Genomic DNA, 22,785 nt, shown 5'->3' with positions numbered 1-22,785 from the left:
GTGACTCCACGTGGCAGCATTTCCCGTCCCCGCTTTGACTGGACCAACCAGTAGCCCCTTCGTGGTGATCAAGTTTAACTCTACGAAGACAGTTACCATATTTTTCCCTTTTTCCGGATTTCTTTTTTTCTTTCCTTCCTTCCTTCCTTCATCCCTCCCTCCCTTCCTCTCTCTTCCTTCCTTCCCCACTCCGTCTTTCTTCCTTCCTTCCTCTCTTCCTTCCTCTTTTTCTCTTTCTTTTTTTCTTTCTTTTTCTTTTTCTTTCTTTCTTTCTTTTTCTTTCTCTTTCTTTCTTTCTTTCTTTCTCTCTCTCTCTCTCTTTCTTTCTTTTTCTTTCTGGCTTTATGCTCATCATAGAGCCCAGTGCGGGGCTTGAACTCACGACCCTGAGATCAAGACCTGAGCTGAGATCAGGAGTCCAATGCCCAGCTGACTGAGCCAGCCAGGTGCCCCCTTCTTTCTGGATTTCTGGACGGGTCTTTCTGGCTATTTGGGGTCGGGAAACACATAACCTTCCCGAGAGACGGTGGGAAGAAATTCCTGTCTGGAAACACATTGGGCAGTGTCTCAGGATGTCTTGTGGCTTTCACAGCTGCCAGCCAAACATCCTCCAGGGCAGGCTGCAAACGGGAGAGGGCGGTGGCCTCAGGGCTTTCTTGGTCGCCACAGAAGAAAACCCCAGAAGATCCTGCAGGCTGTCCCTTATGTGACACTGATGAGAACAGGGGCCTGGGCCCTCTGTCAGCCTGTCGGGGACAAAGGCGGATGAGGTACCAGTGGACTGGAACCAATCCCGCTTCCCTGCAGGGGGTTGGGCAAGGCCCAGATACAAGGGCCTTCCGCTGGTGATGATCTCCCATCTAGCCTTTCCCGACTCACTGACCCCTCACAGCCACCCTCCGAGGCAGCACTATCATCCTCACTTCAGGAACGAGGAAACTAAGCCCAGAGAGGTCGAGCAACTTGCCTATGAGTACACAGCCATGGCCAAAAGAAGCAGAGCCGAGGTTTGAACCAGACCACCTAACTCCAGAGTCTATGTTCATGACTGTGTGAAAGCACCGTTCAAAGAGGGAAAAGGGCAGGGAGGTCACCCCGATGGGGGTCCAGGGCACTTAGTCACCTCTAATTTCCAGCCATGAGTCTCCCAAAGCCCCATCATGGTGGTTCCCGTGGCTGTTATTATCCCTGACAGATGAGGATATTGAGGCTTAGTACACGTTACCATGTACCTTGCCCGAGGTCAAGGTAAAGGTAAGGGCCTGGGCTCCAGCCTAGCCAGGAGGGCTTGAACTACCTCTGTGGGACCTTCTCCCTACAATGGCTGGTCATTGTTATGAATGTAATGAACACAATGAAGTTGTCAAGAGACACAAGTTGCGAGAAGTTTATGACTTGCTTTTAAAATATAATCATATAGAAGAAGGAGACAGAAGGCTTCACGGCTGTGTAGGGAGCCTTGGGATGTTCCAGGAGCTGGAGACTCCCTGTGCTTGGCACGTGGCTGGGACAATGTGGCCCATAGACCCTCACTGGGCATTGGAATCAGTATCTTGGTGGTCCAGCACTGGTCCAGGGGGTTTAGCTCCAGCTTTGGGGGCCTGGGGACACCTTTTGATGGTGCATCAAGAAAACTATCTTTGGAGGCAGTCTGAGGTTCAAGCCCAGCTTCAGTGGAATCATAAACTGGGCAGGTAAGTTCATCTGTGGGGTCTCAGCGTCCTCATTGTACACCCGGGAGGGTCGAGTGAAGTTATATGGGGGGAAGGGGTCTCCATAAATGTTCTGCAAATGTGATTTTTCCTGTGTTCTCAGGGACGGACACACCTCAACCAACCTCCCAACTGTCTCATGCATGGATCAAAATTACAGACCTGGTTAACAATGAAGAATAGAACTGCCATGGCAACTGGAACACTCTGACTGGTGATCTTCCCAGCTCACCGGCCACTTGGATCTATCTCTGTTTCCTCCTCCGTATAGTAGGAAGGGTACAGGACGGATTGTGAATTACTTTGAGAACGAAACAAAAAAAGCAAGTACAATGGTTCTCTTTCTTTCCCTCTCTCCTCCTTTACTGCCTGCCACCTCAGCAGGGACACATGGGAAACCCAAGCAGCGTTGACGTAGTGGCTGAAGTCACCAAGCCCAGGGCCCCCCACCTCTTCCGCAGGCGACTGGACTACTTGGGCAGCACTGGAGACGCACTCTCCAGTGCTTACTCTTTGGTTGTCCCTTAAAGAGACCACTCCTTGGTCCCAACAGCATAGCCACTGGATCAGGAATCAAAAGCCCCTCGGTTTACTCATGGCTTCAGTTCCATCTCTGCTCTAAACTAACTGGGTGCCTGTGGGCGAATCCTTTTTGGGATCCAAAAGGAAACTGGACTTCAGTTTCTTCCTCTTGAACAGAGGGCGACATCTTCTGCCACCCACCCCCAGCTCAGACCTTTGCTGAACTGTATTGTCACACCCCCCTTCATTAGGTTGTTTTCCATACTCTAGATAGATTTGGGACACACCCAGATCTCTAGGACAGAGGCAAGGCCACACTCTGATCTTATAGGAATGCTCCTCCTGAGCTGCTTACATCTCTAGAGAGGAGAGGTGGCCCAGGTCATGTTCAAGGTTGACAAACAACTACATCATCCCGAGAGCTGAGCTGGTGGGCACATTTGTGAAGACACAACCCTAGGCATAATACTGAACCATCCCTCCCCTCCCCTCCCGTGTTACTGGGTTTTCTTTATCGAACCTTCAACAGGAGAGCTGGGAGCGAAACTATTTCCCCTGTTCATTTTTTCCTTATAAGAATGCCACCCAATCTCTAAAATATTTTTCGGATAAATACTTTGGGGAACTATTTAGTTGGGCTGTATAGACAGATACGTAGAAAAGGCATTTTAGCTTCCCAAAGGCCAGTTTTCATGATTCATGCTTGCCTAGGTTTTACTAAAGGAACATTTGGGGGTGGGCCCTGCCTAATGATAGAAATAATGTGCATTCGTGATGAAGTATCTGGAGAGCACAAACTAGCACAAAGAAGGAAATGAAAAATACCCACAGTCCCCCGCAAAGACCACGGCCCACATTCTGACATATCTCTCTCCAGGAATATATAAGTGTATGTGTATGTGGAGAAAGGTGGAAAACTAATTGACTACGGTCAAATATAAGCATATATGTTTTTTACAACTTTGAGACTTAAAATTTAATTTCGTTTTTCAAAAATATTTTATTTCATGTAAAACTCATTTTCTTAAAATGTTATCACTTTGGTTAATAACATTCTAGAGTTTTTCACATGCAAGACAAGAAATTTTACATGATACATTCTTCATCTAAACACATTTTCTTCTTTGAATTTAGGCTCACACTGTCTATACTTGTGACTTGCTTTTTTTTTTTTTTAGTTTTTCTCCTTCATTTTAAAAATTAGAGCCTACTTCCCATACTAATAGACAGCTCTGTGAGTTCTGACAAAGGCATATAGTTGTGTGACTGCTGCCACAACTGAAATGTGGAATTTTGCCCGTCATTACCTAGTTATTGAGAACACGACTATGAATGCCACCAAGGTTTCTGTCATTTGAAAGTGCAAAGATTTAATCAATCTCTCTCTCTTTTTTTTTTTTTTTGGCCATTTAAGTTGTTTACAATTTTCCTCTTAATGATTTTGCAATCTGGGGGAATGGAATGAATGAAGGAAAATGAGTGAAATCTGGGATCTCATCTTCCTGGAGCTACACCAAATGGGCTTCTCCCTTCTCTGCTTGGAGAACTGCTCATCCTTCAAGACCCAGCTGAGATGTTATGTCTTCTGTGGTCCCACGGCACTAAGTTACATGCTTATTAACCTAACATTCTAATGGTCTTTCTCCTCTCCCCTCCAGGCTGTGGACTGGGCCAAGTGATCTCTTAAACAGCTCTGTGTTCCCAAAACCTAGGCCATTCCTGGCTATGGAATGAACATTCCACAGGGTTGAACTAAATTTTCTCATTGTGTTGATTTCTTAGGAGACAGATACTTTATGGGTGGGGTGCAAATATGGGCTAGATGAATTAAGCTGGTACACTTGAGGAGAGCTGGAAATTTTCCTCCATTCCAGACCCTGAGTCAGGGGTGCAAATTCGTATTTATGTGTAGTCAATATTTATTCGATGAATGAATACATGAATGAAAGAAAGGTGTGGTCCTGGACCCTAGGGGAGAAAGCCAATCAGAGATAGCACCTGTTCTGGGTGAGCTCACAGGGGGAATCAAGGAATCCACCTTGGATGGGTTCACCTGCTCCCCGTGCAGCCTTCACTGAGACTTGGGTTAGTTCAGGGGTTCCTCGCTACCTCACCACCGGCATACAGGAGCCCAGTGGCGCCTGGCAGCAATGCCCTGACATTTTGGCCTGTAAAGAGTTTGTCCTGGAGGTGTCAAACCATGAGGGGGGGGGCATCTGCTTTAATTTATTAAAGGTGTATTTATCATCTCTGTGTCTGCAAGATCCAGCACAGGACTTGGCACAAACAGGTGTTTTTAAAAGTTTAAGTACAAAATATGAATATGAGTAAGGACAAAGATAAAACTGACCAGCGTTGGATTCCACTTGTTATACCATCCCTGGGGTAGGTCTGTGTCATTGTCGCATCCTACAGACGGGGCACTGAGTCGCCCAGCCCCACAATGTGGGGACAAGCCTTTGCTGGGAGTTGAACCAGCTGTGCCTGGCTCCCAAGCCTACGGCGCCCACGAGCCTCCACATCAAACGCCGCCCACCTGGGCCTCCGCAGGTACAGCAGGTAAGACTCGGTGAGTGGGCCCTGCGTAGAAACCGCATCCTTGAGTCCGGTAAGGTTTGGTCTCAAAGAGGCTCCGATCCCGAGGAGCCAGCCAGCAGGTGAGTCGCGCCTGGGCGCGCCCTCCTCTAAGGTGTGTGGACGTGATGTCTGGTAAGGGTCTGGCTCAGAACCTGATGCACAGTATACGTTCGATAACGGCCTTTGGCGTCCCCGGCGGCTCTAAGGGGAGATCTGGGGGCAGATGCCTTCGGGGAGCTGCTACTGCCGGCAGACGACCCCCACCTGGGTGGGGCGTGGCGGGGGCGTGGCGGGAGCGGGCTCCTCCCGCACCTAGCCAATAGGAACCCGAGAGGCACGGCCCGCCCACCTGAGGGGGCGGTGCTTGCGCACTCGGCCTCCGCGGCGCTCCTCCCGTGGGGGCGGGGCCGGTCGGCGGCGCTCGGCGCTGACGCTGCGCCGACGCGCCCGACGTCGGGCACGTTGACGCCGGCGACGCGCAGCCGGGCCCGCTCCTCCTGCGCTCAGCCAGTGTCCGGCCGCGGGCCGGCCTTGGTGACTGGGGGCTGCGGGCCCGGGGCCGGCGGGCGCGGGCGCGGGCTGCCTTCGTCGGGCCCCGAGCTCGCCCGGAGCGAGCAGCCGCCCGCGAGCTGCCGCGGAGCCTCCTCGCCCGCTCCCGCCGGCGAGCAAGGTAAAGGAGCGGGAGACCGAGGCAGGCTCGGGGCGGAGAGGGGCCGAGGTCGCCCCGGGCGGGCTCCGGCCCCCTCCCCGCGGCGGCGGCGCGGCGCTGGCTGTCAGCCCCCCGGGCGCGGGGGCGGGGGCCCGGGACCCCGGTAGGACCCCCGGCGGACGCGCCCCGAGCGACGGGCTCCTGGGGCCGCGCGGCGCCCCGGTCACCCCGGTGGCCGGGTCAGCCCGGTCAGCCGGGCGCGGGGGCCGAGGACCTGTGGCGGAGAAAAGCCGCGACCTGGGCTGCGCTCCAGTTGTCAGCGGTTCTCCCCGCCTCAGGGTCCGGGGACTCTGCGGCGCCCGGCGCGGGTGCGAAGGGGGCGGAGGTCGCTGTGTCGCCGCCCGGCGCGCAGTCCTGGGCATCGCCCTCTCGGGGGGTCCAGCCTCGGGAACCGGCCCTCCTTCGCCTCGTGCCGGCGTTGTGTTGGAGACACTTAACAGCGTCTAGGTTCTCCCCTTTCACTTTTCCTTCCTTCCTTCCTTCCTTCCTTCCTAGCCGTCCGCGGCTGTAGCGACCAGCTTTATGTTCGTTGTGAAAGTTTTCTTTCTTTCCTTTTCTTTTCTTCGGCTGTAAACTTACATAAGTTCGGTCGCCTGACCGTCGCACCTTGCAGCTATTGAAAAGCGCCTTTCCCGGCCCTTAACGAATCCAGTTCCTTTGAGCGCTCACCAAATCCAGCCCGAGAATTCAGGGAGCCGTCAGTCCTCCTCGGGAGCTGACTGCACACATTCCTGTAAGATGCCTGATGGATTTTGTACTTGTCAGTTTTACTGGCTGTATGCTCCTTCTGTGCTTTTCCTGAAAAATGATTGGGTGGCATGTGTTTTGACTTTCTCTCCCCCACCGGGAAATAGGGGAAAAAAAAAAAAAAAAGGTTACAGAAGCACGCTTGTTTCCAACAACTAGAAAGTACGGCTTTGCAAACAAAATGCCACAGGGTTTGTTCTTTATGCGAGGGGTAGTCTCTGGGGTCTTTACCCTTCGCCGGTTATTAATGTGTTCATCTTGTGTGTTCCTGCGCTCAAGATTCCTGGGTATATGTTTTCCCCGCTTATATTCAGAGTGTAACAGTCAGATCTGAGAATAATGAGGCTGTCTGTCAACCTTCGGTTTATTAGCTACACAGAGCTATAAAGTTGCAGTTTGTGGGAGCCTTTATTTTGCACTTAATGACTGGAGTCTGGGTCTTTTATTTCAAGATGATGTGCGAGGTGATGCCGACCATCAGTGAAGCAGAAGGCCCGCCAGGAGGAAGCGGGAGCCATGGGTCCGGCTCCCCTTCGCAGCCAGATGCAGATTCACATTTTGAACAGTTGATGGTGTCCATGCTGGAAGAGAGGGACCGTCTTCTGGACACGCTGAGAGAGACTCAGGAAACGCTGGCATTGACCCAGGGGAAGTTACACGAGGTTGGTCATGAGAGAGACTCCTTGCAGAGGCAGCTCAATACTGCACTCCCACAGGTATGGATGCTTTTCACCTGGAACTCTACAGATTCTTTTTTTTTTCCCTCTCTAAATGTTTTTTTATGGTATCATCTTTCACGGTGTTCATGTTTTAGACAAGTTTGTGAAATGGTTCTGGGTTTCGTAAGTCACATGCAGAGAGCGTTCCCGAGGGTTAAACTTCTGAGGGAGGAGGAACTCTGTGGTGCGCTTTACTTTAAACACCTCATAACTCTTGTTCCCTTCCTCGGGCAGCAGAAGGAACTGTCTAGATTTGGGACAATGCTCCGAAGATTTTGGACAAAGGCCATGAGGCATCCAAGCTGTGTGGTACCTTCCGTTCTATTGTCTCAGGCCTTTCTTGCTGAACGTGTGTTTCTCACGGATTTTACCACATATCTCCCATTTTCTAATGAAATTTAATGGGCAGATAGGATTGCTCTCGCAGGAAAGATATTTTTACAGTCCACCTTTAGAAGAACACCTGTGTTTTGTAAATGAACTTTGTCATGGGGGACATGAGACGGAGATTAATTCCGTCAGAACTTTCTCTTGGCTGATGAGAATAGTAAGCTTGGAGTGACACCAAAGTCGTTCATCTGAGTATATGACATTTACTGGTGTTTCAGAGCCTCTTCTTGTGGAGCCGAGTGAGAACGTAATGATAGGTGAGGGGAGAATGTCACCCATGAAAGTGTAAGGCGAGTGGCACCGAGTGTGCGGGAGACACCGGGGTTACTTGGATGTTCACGGCCGCCTAGGTGCCACTTGACTTACCCATAATAGGCACCTCTGTGGTCCTTTCAGGTAGGCCTGCATAAGTACACACTTCTGCTCCTGCCATCCGTCTGCAGTGCTAAATTAGTAAATGAGTAATTGCTAGCCCCAATGCGTTTCTTGGCTGTAGTCAGTTCTCCTGAAAGATTGATAAGCCAAGCGTTTGCATTTCCTTTTTAGCAATAATAATCTGGCGTTCCTGCTGTAGTGCTCCTTTTCCGTGGGCTCAGAGAACCATCACGGTCTTTCTCGTGCAAGCCTCACGAATTATGTAGTTCGTGTAGGTCAGGTTTTATTACCACAAGCTCAAAAGCATGGGCCAAATGATGCTCCATCAGGATTTTAGTGTACTTGTAAATTTTTCAGTAGTTTTTGTTTGTTTTTTGTTTTGTGATTGTTACTTGTTTTAGTGTAATTTGAGGCCGTGCACTGAAGTGCGTATCAAATACTTAAGTATTTGATCATGTAGATTTTTGAAAGAATGAGTACACACGACCTAACAGAAGGGACAGGAGTTTTGTGCAGTGGAGGGTGTGACCCCACACCATTGCTCAGTGATTGTTTTGTTTTGTTTTGTTTTTAAAGATTTTATTTATTTATTCATGAGAGAGAGAGAGAGAGAGAGAGAGAGAGAGAGAGAGAGGCAGAGGGAGAAGCAGGCTCCCAAGGAGCAGGGAGCCCGATGCGGGACTCGATCCCAGGACTCTGGGATCATGACCTGAGCCGAAGGCAGACGCTTAACCATCTGAGCCACCCAGGCGCCCTCAGTGATTGGTTTTTAGCTACTGCTCAGTGTCTTGTAGCCTGGAAGCTCTTCATTGAGTGGAGAGTGCAACACTGGCCACACCTACCTCCCTGGTCTCCCTGCCTGCCCACCTGAGCACCTCTCCACCTCCCTGGTCTCCTGGCCTCCCTGCCTCTCCACCTCTCCACCTCCCTACCTCCCTGGGCTCCCCTCCTCCCTGCCTCCCCTCCAGGCCTGAGCACCTGAGACCAGCATTTCAGAAACACAGGAACCATTAAGTAAACCGTTTTGAACCTTCCCTTTCTCTGGTGTTTGACTCATGTTTGGTGGCTGATAGTGTGGCCAGATAGGTATATGAGTAAGTGCATTTGTACTACTATCACGTTATATAAGCAAGTAGTAATATACATTAACAAATCTTAACTATAACATAATCAGAAAAATTCACAATGGTGAGTATACATTTCAGAGACTTTTTTTACTTAGTGAGCACATGCTTGTAGCCACCACGTAGATGAAGAAATAGAACATTACCAAGTTTCCCAGAAGCCCCCTCCTACCCACTCCTGGTAACTCTGCCCCAAAGCTACCCATGGTCTTGACTTTTCGCCATTGATTGCTTTGGTATGCTCTTGACCTCATATAAATGAAATAGTCCTTCAGCATTATGTTTATGAGATGCGTCTGTTTGGCCTCGTGTAGCTTTGTTCTTTCTCATTGCTGTCTAGTCCCTGGTGTGTGAAAATACCATAGTTACTCTTTCTGCTGGGCATGGGTATTCACAAATGCTGCCCCTGACTATTCTTGCTTGTTTGTTGGTACAGATATGTATACGTTTCTGTTGAGTGTGCTCAAAGCAGCAGCATCGCTGAGTGATGGCGTGTGTGTTTGTTCACCCCCCACGCACGATATGTGAGCACCCAGTGGCTGGCTGACCCTCGGTTTTGTCGCTTCTTGCATTTTAGCTGTCTGGTGGTTGTCAAGTGGTAGGGAGTGGAGTATGGTGTGAGCTTGCAGCTCCCCGACGACCAGTAAATGTGCAGGGGCAGGACTTCTCTGTGTGTGTTCATTGGCCACTTGGATATCTTCTTTTGTGAAATAATTGTCTCTTGCCTATTTTTCAATTGGGTTGTCTGTTTTGTTTTTTATTGATTTGAAGGAGTTCTTTTTATATTTTTTGAATACATATATGGATAGCAGATTTTTTTTTTCGTTCCCTCGGTGTATTTTGATAAGTTCGTTTTTTTTGCTTTCCAATGCAATAACCATTTTTATTTTTCTTGCCTTCTTGTACTGGGTAGGATCTTCAGTACAGTGTTGAGTAGAAGTGGTGAGAATAGGTGTCCTTGTCTCACTGCCAATACCAGAGAGAGCTTTCAGGATTTGACCATCACATATGATACCAGCTGTGGCTTTATTGGTAGATATTTTTTATCAAAATATGAAAATTCTCCATAAGTGATTCTTTTTAATGTGGTGATTTAACTTTAAAAAAATTTTTTTGCCACACTACAGTAATCCCAACTTGGTCTCTGTGTATTCTCTTTTTGCTAGATTCTATTGGTTAATATTTTGCTTAGGATTCTTTCATGTGTATTCATGAAAGAGGTTGGTCTGTAATTGTACTTTCTTGTATTGTCCTTGTTGGGTTTCGGTTAAGGCTGTGCTGGTCTCATAAAACAAGGTAGGAAGTGTTCCTTGTATATTCCCAGAAGAGTTTGTGTGAGCCTGATGTTTTCTTCCTTCAATTTTTGGAAGAATTGATCAGCAAAACCAGCTGATGTAGGGTTTTCCTTGTGAGAAGGTCTTTAATTGCAGATTCATTTTTTTATGTGGAAATAGGATTTTTCTGATTTTATATTTCTTCTTGTATCTATTCAGATAGGGCATTTTTTTTCCTAGGAATTTGCTTAGGCCACCCGAACTTTCCAAGTAATAAGTGTAAAGTGGTTCATAATATCCTTATCATCTGCAGAATCTGTTGTGATATTTCCTTTTAAAAATTCTTGATATTGGTAATTTGTGCTTTGTGTCTTTCTTAATCAGTCTTGGTTAGGGGATTATTAATTTTGTTAGTCCTTTCAAAGAACCAACTTTAGGCTTTATTGATTTTTTTTTCTATTTGTTTTTCTATTTGTTTTCTGTTTCATTAATTTGTTCTTTTTTTCCCCCATCTACTTTGTGTTTTGTTTGCTGTTCTTTTTTCTAGTTCTTCAGCTAAATACTTAGCTTGATTTTTAGCCTTTCTTCTTTTCCAGTATATGTATTTTAAAGCTACAAGTTTCTCTTTAAGCACATGTTTGATTAGCCCACAAGTTTTGATAAGCCAAATTTTCATTATCTTTTATGTAAAAATCTTTTCTAGTTTTCATTGTGGTTATTTTTTTATTCATAAAGTTTTTTAGAAGTATATCACTTCTCAAGGTTTAGGGGGATTTTCTAGTTATCTTTTTGCTGATTTCTGTCTTAATTCTATGAAGGTATCTGTCTTAGTCTTTTGGGGTTGCTATCACAAAATACCATAGACTGGCTGACTAATAGGCAACAGAAGTTTATTTCTCATAGTTCTGGAGACTGGGACGTCCTCAAGATCAAGGCATGGGCGGATTCAGTGTCCAGTAAGACCTGGTTTCCTGGTTCATAGACATCGGCTTCCACTGTCCTCACGCTGCGGCAGGGGTGAGGGAGCTCACTCCACCCATGACCTGGTCACCTCCCGAAGTCTCCATGTCCTAATACCATCACCTTGGAGATGATGAACGGGGGGGAATGTAAACTGTTAATCTGTTGCAGTCCCTAAATATGACCTGCATAGTTTCAATCCTTTGAAATGAGTTGAGCTTTTCTAGTGGCTCGGTGTACATTAATTTTCATTAAGTGTTCCTTGGGCACTTGAAAATAATGTGTATTGGTGGGAATGCAGTGTTCTGTGTTTATTAGTGAGGTGAAGTTTGTTAGTCATGTAATTCAGATTCTAGTAGACACATTAAATAAAGTAAGAAAGAGGTGAAAATAATTTTAAGAATATATTTTATCGGGGTGCCTGGGTGGCTAAGTCGTTTAGTGTCTGCCTTCAGCTCAGGTCATGATACCAGAGTCCTGGGATCGAGCCCCATGTCAGGCTCCCTGCTCAGCAGGAGGCCTGCTTCTCCCTCTCCCACTCCCCCTGCGTGTGTTCCCTCTCTCGCTGTCTCTCTCTCTGTCAAATAAATAAAATCTTAAATATATATATATATATTTTATCTAACACAAATATCCAAAATATCATTTCAGTGTATAATCAACATTAAACAATCTAATGAAATAGTTTACGTTCTTTTTATTATATTAAGTCTTTAAAATCTGGTTTGCATTTTATATTCAAGCACATCTCAATTTGGAGTAGCCACATTTCAGGTATTTACTGGCCACATGTGACTACAGATTGGACAGCCCAGCCCTACACCCTGTTGTTAGTTGTGTCAATTACTGAGATCTGTATCTGAGGTCTCCCTCTATGATTGTGGATTTGGCTCTTTCTCCTTTTCTATTTTCATCAATTTTTATGTAATTTGAGATTGTGTTATTAGGTCTGTTCAAATTTAGAACTCTTGTTTTCTTAGTAGATGGAACTTTTATCATGGAACTTTCCTCTTTGTCTCTAGTAATGGTTTTGGCTCTAGAGGTTACTTTATTTGATAGTTGTATTTGCCATATCAGTTTTCTGTTAGTTAGGGTTTACCTGGGGATCTTTTACTTTCACCTCTCTGTGAGCTTACATTTTAAGGTATACCTTTGTGAATAGTATATGCTTAGTTTTATTTTCATGAATTTGACGATCTTTATCTTTTGGCTGGAGTATTTGCTCTGTTTAAATATACTGACTGAGGGGCACCTGGGTGGCTCAGTGGTTAAGCATCTGCCTTTGGCTCAGGCCATGATCCCAGGGTCCTGGGCTCGAGCCCCGCATCGGGCTCCCTGCTCGGTGGAAGCCTGCTTCTCCCTCTCCCACTCCCCCTGCCTGTGTTCCCTCTCTTGCTGTGTCTCTCTCTGTCAAATAAGTAAATAAAATCTTTAAAAAAAATAAATAAACATACTGACTGATATGTTGGTTTACAGGTACCATATCACTACTTGTTCTTTATTTGTCCCACCTATTCTGTGTTCTTTTTCTGACTTTCTTTTAGAAGCGTGAAGTGTTTTTTTAATTGTATAGTTCACTTTTAGATTGTTGGATTATATATATTCCTAGATGCACGGTGCAGTTTAAACTTAGGCCTCAGGGGCACCTGGGTGGCTCAGTCGTTAAGCATCTGCCTTCAGCTGAGGTCACGATCTCAGGGTCCTGGGATCAAGCCCCACGTCGGGCTCCCTGTTCTGCAGGAAGCCTGCTTCTCCCTCTCCCACTCGCCCTGCTTGTGTTCCCTCTCTCGCTGTGTCTCTCTCTGTCAAATAAATAAATAAAATCTTAAAAAATAAAAATAAATAAATAAATAAACTTAGGCCTCATTTAGTACTTTTACTATTTTCCTGATACTACTGTTTCCTTTGACACTTGAATGGCATTAAACTCCCCTCCTCCGTTTTTGTCAACGGTAATATTTTAAAATTTTAGATCGTTTTTGGCCCTGTCATCATTGCTTTGTGCTGTTAATACTGAGATTTGGGATGCCTGGTGGCTCAGTCAGTTAATCGTCTGCCTTCGGCTCAGGTCATGGTCCCAGGGTCCTGGGATCGAGCCCCGCATCGGGCTCCCTGCTCCGCGGGAAGCCTGCTTCTCCCTCTCCCACTCCCCCTGCTTGTGTTGCCTCTCTCTCTCTTTCTCTGTCAAATAAATAAGTAAATAAAATCTTTAAAAAAAAACTTAAGATTTATTTTCCTAGTTACCCTTTTTGTCATAAAGTTCTCTTTACTCCTTCTTTTTTTCATATTTCTGTCAAAAACTACTTTTCTTTTCCCCAAAGAACTGCTTTAATATTTCTTTTAGTTCATTCATGTCTGTGGTTGGTGAGTTGTCTCTCTTTTTTTTTGTTTTTTACCTGAAACATCTTTACTTTGCCTTTACTTTTGAAGAATGTTTCTGTCGGGCATAGACTTCCAGGTGGTGGTTATTTTTGTTCAGCATTTTACAGTGATCTTCTGGCTTCCTCTCTTTTTCTTGAAGAGTCAGCTGGCAGTTTTACTGTTATCCCATTGAAGGCAGTATCTTTTTTCCTCTTGTTACTTTTAACATTTTCTTTTTGCCTCAGACATTCTTTGAGTCAATGGCTTGGTTCTTTAATCAGTTTTGGAGAAGTTTTGACTTTATCTCTGTAGATATTCATTATTCCCCATTCTGTCTTTCTTCTACTTTGAGGGTTCCCATCGGACCTTTTTACCATGTCCCACGTGTCTTTTGGGCTCTTCAGTTTTCTAGACTTTTTCCTGCGACCTCTGTCTAGGTATTTTTTTTTTATATTACTGACCTGTCTTCCAGTTCACTGATTCTCTCTTCACCTGTGTCTATTCTGATGACAAGCCCACAGATTGAGTTCTTAATTTTAACTGCTATATTTTTCAGTCTAGAATTTGTTTTGATTCTCTGAAAATTTCCCATCTGTCAAGTATGTGTTTGAAAAGTTGATGTGTGTATCTGATAACTCCAGTATGTGTCATCTCTTGGTCTGCCTCTGTTCTTTTTTCTTTTGGCCTATATGCTGTTATATTTGTCCATCCTTCCCTCCCTCCCTCCCTTCCTTCCTTCCTTCGTGTTGGATATTGTGTATGAAAAGCTATAGAGGCTCTGGGTGAGGCTATCTTCCTTGAGCATCTCCTCTGACACACCCCAAGTGGGGCAGGTGTGAGTTACTTGACACTGGGGTTCAAGCTCTGTAAGCTGCCCCCCCTCCCCACCATGTAGCCCTCCAGGGTCTCCATCTGGAGGCCTGGAGCATTTCCCAGCGCCCCTCCTTCTTGGCAGGTCCCGAAGGCCAGTTCTTGTCTCCTGAGCACAGGAGATGGTTGAAGGCTCAGCTCTCAGGGAGTGCTTGCAGAGTGCTGGGCTCACTTTCTGTGCCTCCCAGCTCTCGGGGATCTTCACCTTTAAGACCTAACTTGTTAGGCCTGCACTCGAATTTTGTCTTCCCGTACACTGGGAGCTGTCCAGAGCTCTGTTAGCCAAGACTTTCTTCTTGGCTTTCTGCTATGTTTTCTTTCTGGCTTATTGGTGTATTGCCCCCCATCCCTGAGGAAAATCAGAATCGTCAAACACCTTGAGGGAGAGAGTGGCACTCTAAATATTAGGGTCGCCTCAGTGGGATCCCTTTTGTTTGGAATCTCCCTCCAGTTGTGGTTTCCTCAATATCTCTTTGATGCCTTCAAACAAACTTAAAATTGTGTTCGGATTTTCTAGTTCTTGGTGGGTTGATTAGAGACTATTTGTGTATATAACTGGAAGCGGGGGGAGACTGGCGTGCTCTCCATATCTGAAGCACATGTAGAAGTCATGGTAAAAATGTCAATCATCATTATTTGGTACAGGAGAAAGCAAATCCACTAGTCCTTATGTAGTACCCATTGTTCTTTTCCTAATCTAAGTCTCCGGTTTGCCCATGCTCAGCCCACCGTGCATGGAAAGATGATGGGGTCAGCGGCCCAGCCCACCAGGTGCCCTCCTCCTCCCTTGCCCAAAGCTGACGCAGGGTGGGCTTTGTGCTGACAGGCTGGCTGTGGCAGAGAAGGCTAAGGAGGATGAGATGGCTTAAGTGACACTTATTCTGTGACTTGATCACAGTGTTTGATCAGTGCTTTTAAAAATTACTGCTCATTTAGTCTTCCCTCCAATTTCATTTAAAGTTGAAAATGCAGATTTTATTCTTCCAAGTTGAGTGCAGTGATTTCACACTCTTTTTGTAAGCAACAAATGAGTTTCTTAAAAGACATCTCACCCAGAGAATTCCAAGAAAAGAGAATCTGTTCAGCTTGAATTGTGGGCAGAACCCCAGGTTTTGCCCATGTCTCACCCAGAGTCCGAATCCCTGGGAGAGCGTTCATGTAGGACTCAGAGCATCTTGAAGAGTGAGGTCTTATGAGCACAACTTAGTGGCAGGTAAGGCCACCTATGCAGGTACGTTGATTGTCACCACAGAGATGTCTGCTAGCTGGCACCCGGATGGATTGGCAAGGGAGGAAGGTGGAAACAGAGCCTGGTCAGGAGGATGAGTCAGGGCCAGGCTCTGTGGCCCGGGAGGCCACGGAAGATGCTAACACCGGCCACCACACTGGGAGAGGGACGCCTCTGCACTCTGCCGTGCAGCCTCCTCTCGGGTAGAGAACAGCAGGCTTTTCTCAAGCACTGCTGTAATGCATAGTGGGGTGCAACGCTCCACCGTAATTTCATTGTTAGTGCTCTTCACAGGGTTTGACCCCTTGCCAGGCTTAAGTTAGTACATTAGGGAGACTTTACCTCATAATCCAAATGAGGTGAAATGAGCTAAAAGACTCCTCTGCAAGGGTAGGTTCTAGTAATACCCTTGAGTTTTGGTAGTCCCCCCTGACGGACTGATCTTCAGTAGGAGTAGTTGGCAGAACCCCTCTTGGAAGACTGCTTACTTCCATTGTTTGGTTTATGAAACAGTTCAGCAGATCCTTCAAAGTATTTGACCACTTGCTTCTTGTCAGTGGCACACTCAGTTTGCCTCTTTTTGCAAGCAGCCCTGTCTTCTCATCTTTCTGTGTTGCTGCACCTGTAATCATCTGTGCAAGACAGGGCCATCCACTCCTGTTGGGCGCCTCCATGGCTCTACCCCGTTCCAGGCTCTGGGTTGTGTGCTCTGGGTGCCTGTCCTCAGCAAGCCAGCATACCTGCCCCTTCTCAGGACAAGTTCTTGCTGTGAGATGCACCCGAAAGCATGAAGATGTCGAAAGGAAGGGCTGTCTGCTGGCACACTGTGGTCTGGGAGGGGCCTCTCGGAGGGGTCACGCTTGAGCCAAGGCTGAGAGAGTACTCTCCCAGCACTGCTACTGCAGGGACAAAGGCGAGGGGCAGGGACGAACTTGGCCTTGATTTAAGCCATGGAAACAGCAAGGTGAGGAGCCAGGTGTTAGTTGGTGGTTGGACAGAGCCTAGCCACATCAAGAGTTGGGTTTTCTGTTTTATTTTTTAAGTACTGCTGAGGGCCCAGGGGCATTGTGGCCTCAGGGGGAGGGATTGGCATGATTTCATTGAATTTTTTAAGTAGGCTCTACACCCAGCATAGAGCCCAACTCAAGACCCTGAGATCAAGACCTGTGCTGAAATTAAGGGTTGGACGTTTAACCCACTGAGCCACCCAGGTGCCCCCTGGTTGAATTTTTTAAAATCTTGAACTGATGCTGCGTGGATAATGGGTTGGTAGTGGAGACAAGAGGGGACTCAGGGTAGACACCACTGGTTAGAGTAGTCCTTGCTAATGCGTGGGTTGAGCTGTAAAGTTAGTGTGTTAGGCAAAAATTAAAACAGCTTAACATCACCCATCTCATAAAGTACAGAACAACGTATATTTTTATGTAATATACACAAATAGGTAATGTTAAAAGCAGTGTGCATAATATTTATATTTATGTGTCTAATGTATACGTTAAAGTATTTGGGTATGTATTGCGTGTGTGCCAGGCACTGTTCTAGGTGCTGAATATTCAGTACATAGTAACAGTTACCCAGCCCAGATATTGTTGTGGTTGCACAAAGAAAACTAGAAGAGTAGAGAACGTAGAGCTCAGTTTGAGCAAATGAAACGTGTGGACGGCGCGGCTGCAGGGTGTAGGCCAGACCCAGGGAGGCAGTTTTCCTTGGGAGGTTCCGCTGCCCTCTGTTCTCCTTCATGCTCTCCACTCCGGGTCACAAATGCCTTGCTTGAGCGCTTTGTGATGTACCTCCATTTGGACGGACTTCAGGCTCCTTAAATTCAGCATTGACCAAAACCATCTCTTCCCACATGTGTGCCTCTTCCTGTGAATTAAACTGTTTTCTACCTGGTTGGGTGGTCTGAAACCAGGGGGATGGCTTTGCTTCTTTCCTGCACCGTGCTCCCCTTCCGGTCCCTGTACCTTTCCTGTCTCAGAGGCCATCTCTGAGGACTCTGGGGATTTGGACCCTGTCTTCCATCAGGTGGAGTCGAGGAGGGGCCGACTCTGGTGGCTTCCCCGGCCCCCCGGCCCCGTGGCCCCGTGCCAGTCATGCTGTGTTGTGGGTAGCTCATCATGTGCAGATCTGTTGTCCTCCTGCACCTTCTCTGTAAATGTGCTGTTCTATCTGAGAGGAAGGCCTTTCTTACTGACCTTGTCTTTTGCTTGCTAGCCCTTAGTGCTGGATACCACTAAGTCATTTGGTAACTGACTCTTTCTGGGGAACCAGTTTTGCCCTGTATATGAAGACCCTCAAAAATACTTGTATTCTGACTGAGCAGTTTTCCTAGTGCTGAGGAAAGTGTTCTTATCTAGAGGAAACCATGCTTACGCTATTTACATTTTTTTTTTAAGATTTTATTTATTTGAGAGCGAGCAAGAGAGAAACAGCATGAGTGGGTCAGAGGGAGAAGCAGCCTCCCCGCTGAGCCGGGAGCCCGATGTGGGACTCGATCCCAGGACTCTGGGATCATGACCTGAGCCGAAGGCCGTCGCTTAACCAACTGAGCCACCCAGGCGCCCCACTATTTACATTTCTGATTAGTTAGGACATCCTAGGAGTGACACCTGCCAGTTACAGACCATGTGAAAGTGTGAACACTGTGTAACCCCCTTCCAACGGGGGCTTGACGCCTCGTACTTTTGCCCCCCAGCCTTCCCTCATTCCCTCCATGCTTGACACTACTTGGGGAGGCTCATGGTTTCCAGCAGCCCGTTCTTGTGGTCGGAGGTAGGAGTGGGCTACGGGGTGACCGCAGAGCTCTCTAACCTGCGGGGAGCCACAGGAAGTCCCCTGGGGGCTGCATCATCCACCCTGTCCTGTGCAGAGCGGGTCCTGTTTGGAAGCTGCAGAGTGGATTGTGCAGCGCTCGGTCCTTCTTCCCGGACTGGCTGACCCTCTCCGTGAAGAGCCCCCCTTGTCGTCCTTCTCCCCCTCGTAATGGCTGTGCACACTTGGATTTGTGTTTATTCAGTGATCACACTCAATTATCGTCATCATTCCTTAGATGCTCTGTTGTCCCTCTCATATTGGCTCCTGTGTCCTTTTGCCAAGGCCCTATTAGTCTTTGAACATTTCACTGTTTTCTGGCACACTTTGTCCCAGGCTCACTTTGTGTTTTTCCTGCCTCAGATCTGAAATCATTCCTCTGAGGAGCCCTGGTTCCTTTTAGTAGGGAAATGATGTTCAGAAATCTAAATGAGCTAGGTGTGCTCGTTGTCACTGGGGTTAGCATCTTGCTTTTAGGTCCGTTTTGGAGACAGAGCTAGACAAAAATATTCATTGAAAGAGAAACCTGGATTTCATATTGCCCTTCCCTTCACAAATTAAAACTTAATTTCCTCCTGATTTATTTTATATTTATGTTTCTTATCTATAATTTCTAGTGATGTCAGCATTATTTTCTTTATCCAATGATGGATATAAAGCAGTTTCAGCCTTCTAATGCCATATTGGTATAATCATCCTACAGAGTGAAGTTTTAGAATGTCTTTGCAGTTCTTCTGGATCTTAGAATAAACATGTCATAGGACGATACAGTTAGAGTAATGGGTTTTAAAGCAGTGTGATTGGTCACATAACCGTACGAAATTTGATATACCATTAGATTCATTTGTTTCTGTTTATTCCTAATTTTAGGGTTTGGATTTTTCTTTTGGAGTTGTTTTCAAATACCCAAAGCATTTACATGGTTTAACAACTCTAGAAAAAGGCACTCTCAGAAGCCTTGTCCCCCTGTCACTGAGTCATCCACCTTTAACCGGTGGGGTGGCCATGTGTCCTGGTTTGCATGAGCTAGTCCTGGGTTTGCCTGTTCTTCTGGAGCCATTAGTAACTGTGCCCTGTTTCACTCTCAGAAATGAGGCACAGCTAAAACTTTGTTGGCACTTGCTAATGCTCATTTAGAGATGTGGACAAAATGTTTCCACTTTGTAGGTTTTTTCCCTGTAGCTAGAAGCAAGCTCTTGGCTGAATTCTGCAGACTGGGATTGTGGTTCATTTGGCAGGCAAGGTCCATCCGTGGAGTTTTTGCTCTTGGCTGTCAGGGTCTTATTCTCATTTCGAGTAGGAAATGTCATCTTGCTCTGAAAATAAATTTGGGAAGTTGAAGCATATCTTGCATTTCCAAGTTTTTTTGCTTTGCAAATGGGCTAATTATCCCTCCTGCCTGTGTAGTTTGAAACCTTTGCCAATGGTAGTATAAAAATTGATTTTGGGCAGTGGCATGCTGAAGTTGAATCGTGTGTATGAAAGTTAAGGTTCTCCAGGAGGCTCATCCATATTTCTGGGCCATTGATCTCTCTTGATATCTTAACCTGCTGTTAAGAAGCTAGGGCACACTCTTCCCACACCTGCAAAATAGTTTATGGGGAAACGTGGATGGCAGTTCAGGTCGGGGTGTCCTGTGTGCCCTGAAATAAACAGAGAAGTGGCGGGGAAGATGGTTTTGACGAGTCTGAGTGTTAATTTGAACAGTCTGATATGCTGTGAAGGGCCCCATTGGCGACATCCGTGGATGCTAATGGTTCAGAAACTGTGCAGTTTACTGTGCTGTCCGTGGCTCCGCCCCCTCACCTCCAGCACCCACACACACTGCAGGGAGGCAGTGGGCAAGCTGGCCCTCCCATCCTCCTGCTGTTTGGGCAGCATTTTCCCAGAGCAGGTGCATCTCCCTCCTCAACCAGATGGATAGCTGAAAGCAGGCAGGCAGGTGCATGTCACTGCATCTCTTCTGCTTCGGCCTAAGTCTGCACGCTGCTCCCACCCACTCCCCCACGCGCCCCAAGCTCAGGGTGGCCTAGCAGTCTGTTCCCTGAGCCCAGGGCTTGCGTGCAGTCTCTCCCTCGTGACCCCATCCCTGAGCCTCCAGTGTCCTCATCAGTACGGGAGGGGCAGCAGCTTCAACTTTATTTAGCAGACATTTATGATTGTCTGCCACGTGCGAGGCACTGTCCGAGGGCCAGGAAGCTGGCTGTCTGGGCGATTCAGTAAGATGATAGCCCGCATTGATGGCCTCGAAGCCTCTGGATAGGGATCGCCTCACTGAAGCCTCTTCGCGATCCTGTAAAGTATACTTCGGAACTGTAAACAATACCGGAAAGCAGGTACCCTGTGTCATAGATGAAGAAACGGGGGCACAGAGAGGTTTGCGCGCCTCGTAGGCTTTACCTCCTGCTTTACCCTGGCCTTGAAAGTGGTCCTGGACTAGGATGTCCGTGGGGATCCTCCCTTCTGGCGCCGCCTGCACACAGGGCCTAGGCATTACTGATGCACGCAGAACAGCTTTCTCATGTGGTGTGACCCGTGGGTCGTGCTCAGAGCCTGGGCTCTGGCCAGGCTCTTACTCTGCCAGTCGCCATCAGAGCAGCGTCCCGGGCTGTGGGGACAGTGACGTGAGCGCACCCGTGACGGCATCACAGCAGTGACTGTGAGCCACTCTCCTGCTAGTCCCCACTGAGCCGCATAAGGAAGTTTGGTTATGGTGAAGAGTGCTTCTCTTTCTGGTTCCTGGAGGGAGCTGTGGCCAGTAGGGGGGAGTGCAAACGGTACGGACACGTACGATGTACGCAGCCCTCAGCGTTCCCCGGGGCCTGCAGTGTGGGGTACCGCCGGAGAGGCAGCGTGCTGAGGCTGAGCCGCACGGGTGGCATTCCACGCCGTGGAGATAGGAGGTCTAGCTGCACGCTGCCCGGGTGATGGGTGCAGCAGGGTAGGGTGCTGTGAGGACTGAGTAGCTGGCAGTGTTTCTGGGAAGGTGGGAGAGCCCAGTCCTGCTGTGGGAGGCTCTGGTGAAGCCGCTTGTCCACACGGCACGTGTTCCCTCCCATTCACAGTCGGGCTCCGAGCGTGACTGGGGCCTGGGGCTGCCCAGCGCCGTCCCCACCTCCAGGAAGGCTAGGAAAGCCGGCGCCGGCTGTCATCAGCCTCCTCGGGCCACGTGCTGCTCCTGAAGGGTGGGAAGGGGGCACAGAGGCTGGGTGGCCAAAGTTGGGGACAAATGGCAACAGCAGGACTAACGGGATTGACAGTGGTGCCTGTAAAACTGAAGGATGTAGTGTAGCATTTACCCCTGTGGCTGGTGTTCGTGCGCACCCTGGCAGGGATGATCAGGGAGAATCGTTACGGCCATCTACCCTCCACCCCAACTTCCCTGGGAAGGAAAATGGACACTTAGCAAATAAGGATTGAACGGGGTGGATTGGGAGTTTCTGCCTTCCATCATGTCTTCTATTATATCACTGCCCTTTCCTACTCCCTTTCCTGATGCCTTTCGCTGCATTTTGAGGAGAAAGTACAAGAAGGGTCCACAGACAGGAGTGCTGCCTCTGCTGTGTGTAGTCACCTGAAGTAGTGAGGCCCGGGGAGGGCAGACTAGGCGGTGCTAGCGATGACACGTCCTAGTCGGAGGGAATGTACATTCCGAGGTGGTTTTCTTTTGCCAACTACTGAAATGCTTGCTCCCAACAAGGTTCAGTGGTGAATTGAGAGATTGCTCAAAGCGCATTCCCTGAGTGGCCAGTGCTGTCCTGTGTGTCACTGCACGGGACTGCTCCTGAAGGGGCACGGTGCTCTGATGAAGTGAGGGTTTTTTCCCAGAGAACCTGCAGTTGTTAGTAAGACAGCCTGTTTATGAGGCAGCCCCCAGGCTGCTCCAGCCCGTGGGCTGGCCTAGAAGCCTCCATGTGCTGCCCACAGGCCGCGTGGCGCTCAGCGAGCACATTGCTCCGAGTCCTCACTTGGGACGTGTGTCTCCTCTGCGCTGAAACACTCCCCGTGTTGCCTCCCTCGTCAGTTCACCTTGAGGTTCTCTCCTTGCCAGGCTTACAGGAGTACCACAGCAAGCGGCCTGACACACAGTGCTGTCTTGAAGTAACTTTGCCAACTGTCAGTCATGGGGGCGCCTGGGTGGCTCAGTCGGTTAAGCGGCCGACTCTTGGTTTCAGTTCGGGTCATGATCTCGGGGTCGTGGAATCGAGCCCCACGTCGGGCTCTGTGCTCAGTGCGGAGTCGGCTTGAGATTCCCTCTCCCTCTTCCTCTCCCCCCACTCGTGTGCACTCTTTCTCTCTCTCAAATAAATAAAATCTTAAAAAAAAAAACCAACCAAAACCTGTCCGTCATTTAGAGGGAGCTCAGATTGCCTGGTGCTTATGTCTACTCTTTGTGGGTTCCCTGC

The 22,785-nt window shown here is 48.0% G+C and overlaps 1 protein-coding gene across 4 annotated transcripts in view; it reads left to right on the top strand.

The window, feature by feature from the left end:
* The first annotated feature begins 5,289 nt into the window (after positions 1-5,289).
* PPFIA1 (PTPRF interacting protein alpha 1) overlaps positions 5,290-22,785 on the top strand; it is an 85,925-nt gene continuing 68,429 nt past the window's right edge. For 2 of the 4 annotated variants that reach the window (XM_073883338.1, XM_073883340.1), the window contains exons 1-2: positions 5,290-5,481; positions 6,720-6,983. In XM_073883338.1, the coding sequence (XP_073739439.1) occupies positions 6,720-6,983 (264 nt within the window). In that variant the 5' untranslated portion in view covers positions 5,290-5,481. The remainder of the gene's footprint in view (positions 5,482-6,719; positions 6,984-22,785) is intronic. The other 2 variants (XM_073883339.1, XM_025878841.2) reach the window with 1 other exon arrangement.

The sequence above is a fragment of the Callorhinus ursinus genome, unplaced genomic scaffold (genome assembly GCF_003265705.2).
Source record: "Callorhinus ursinus isolate GAN/ISIS: 27379988/994484 unplaced genomic scaffold, GSC_fseal_2.0 scaffold51, whole genome shotgun sequence".
Classification (NCBI taxonomy): domain Eukaryota; kingdom Metazoa; phylum Chordata; class Mammalia; order Carnivora; family Otariidae; genus Callorhinus; species Callorhinus ursinus.
The sequence above is the reverse complement of the archived record's forward strand: the minus strand, read 5'-3'. Positions and strand labels throughout refer to the sequence as shown.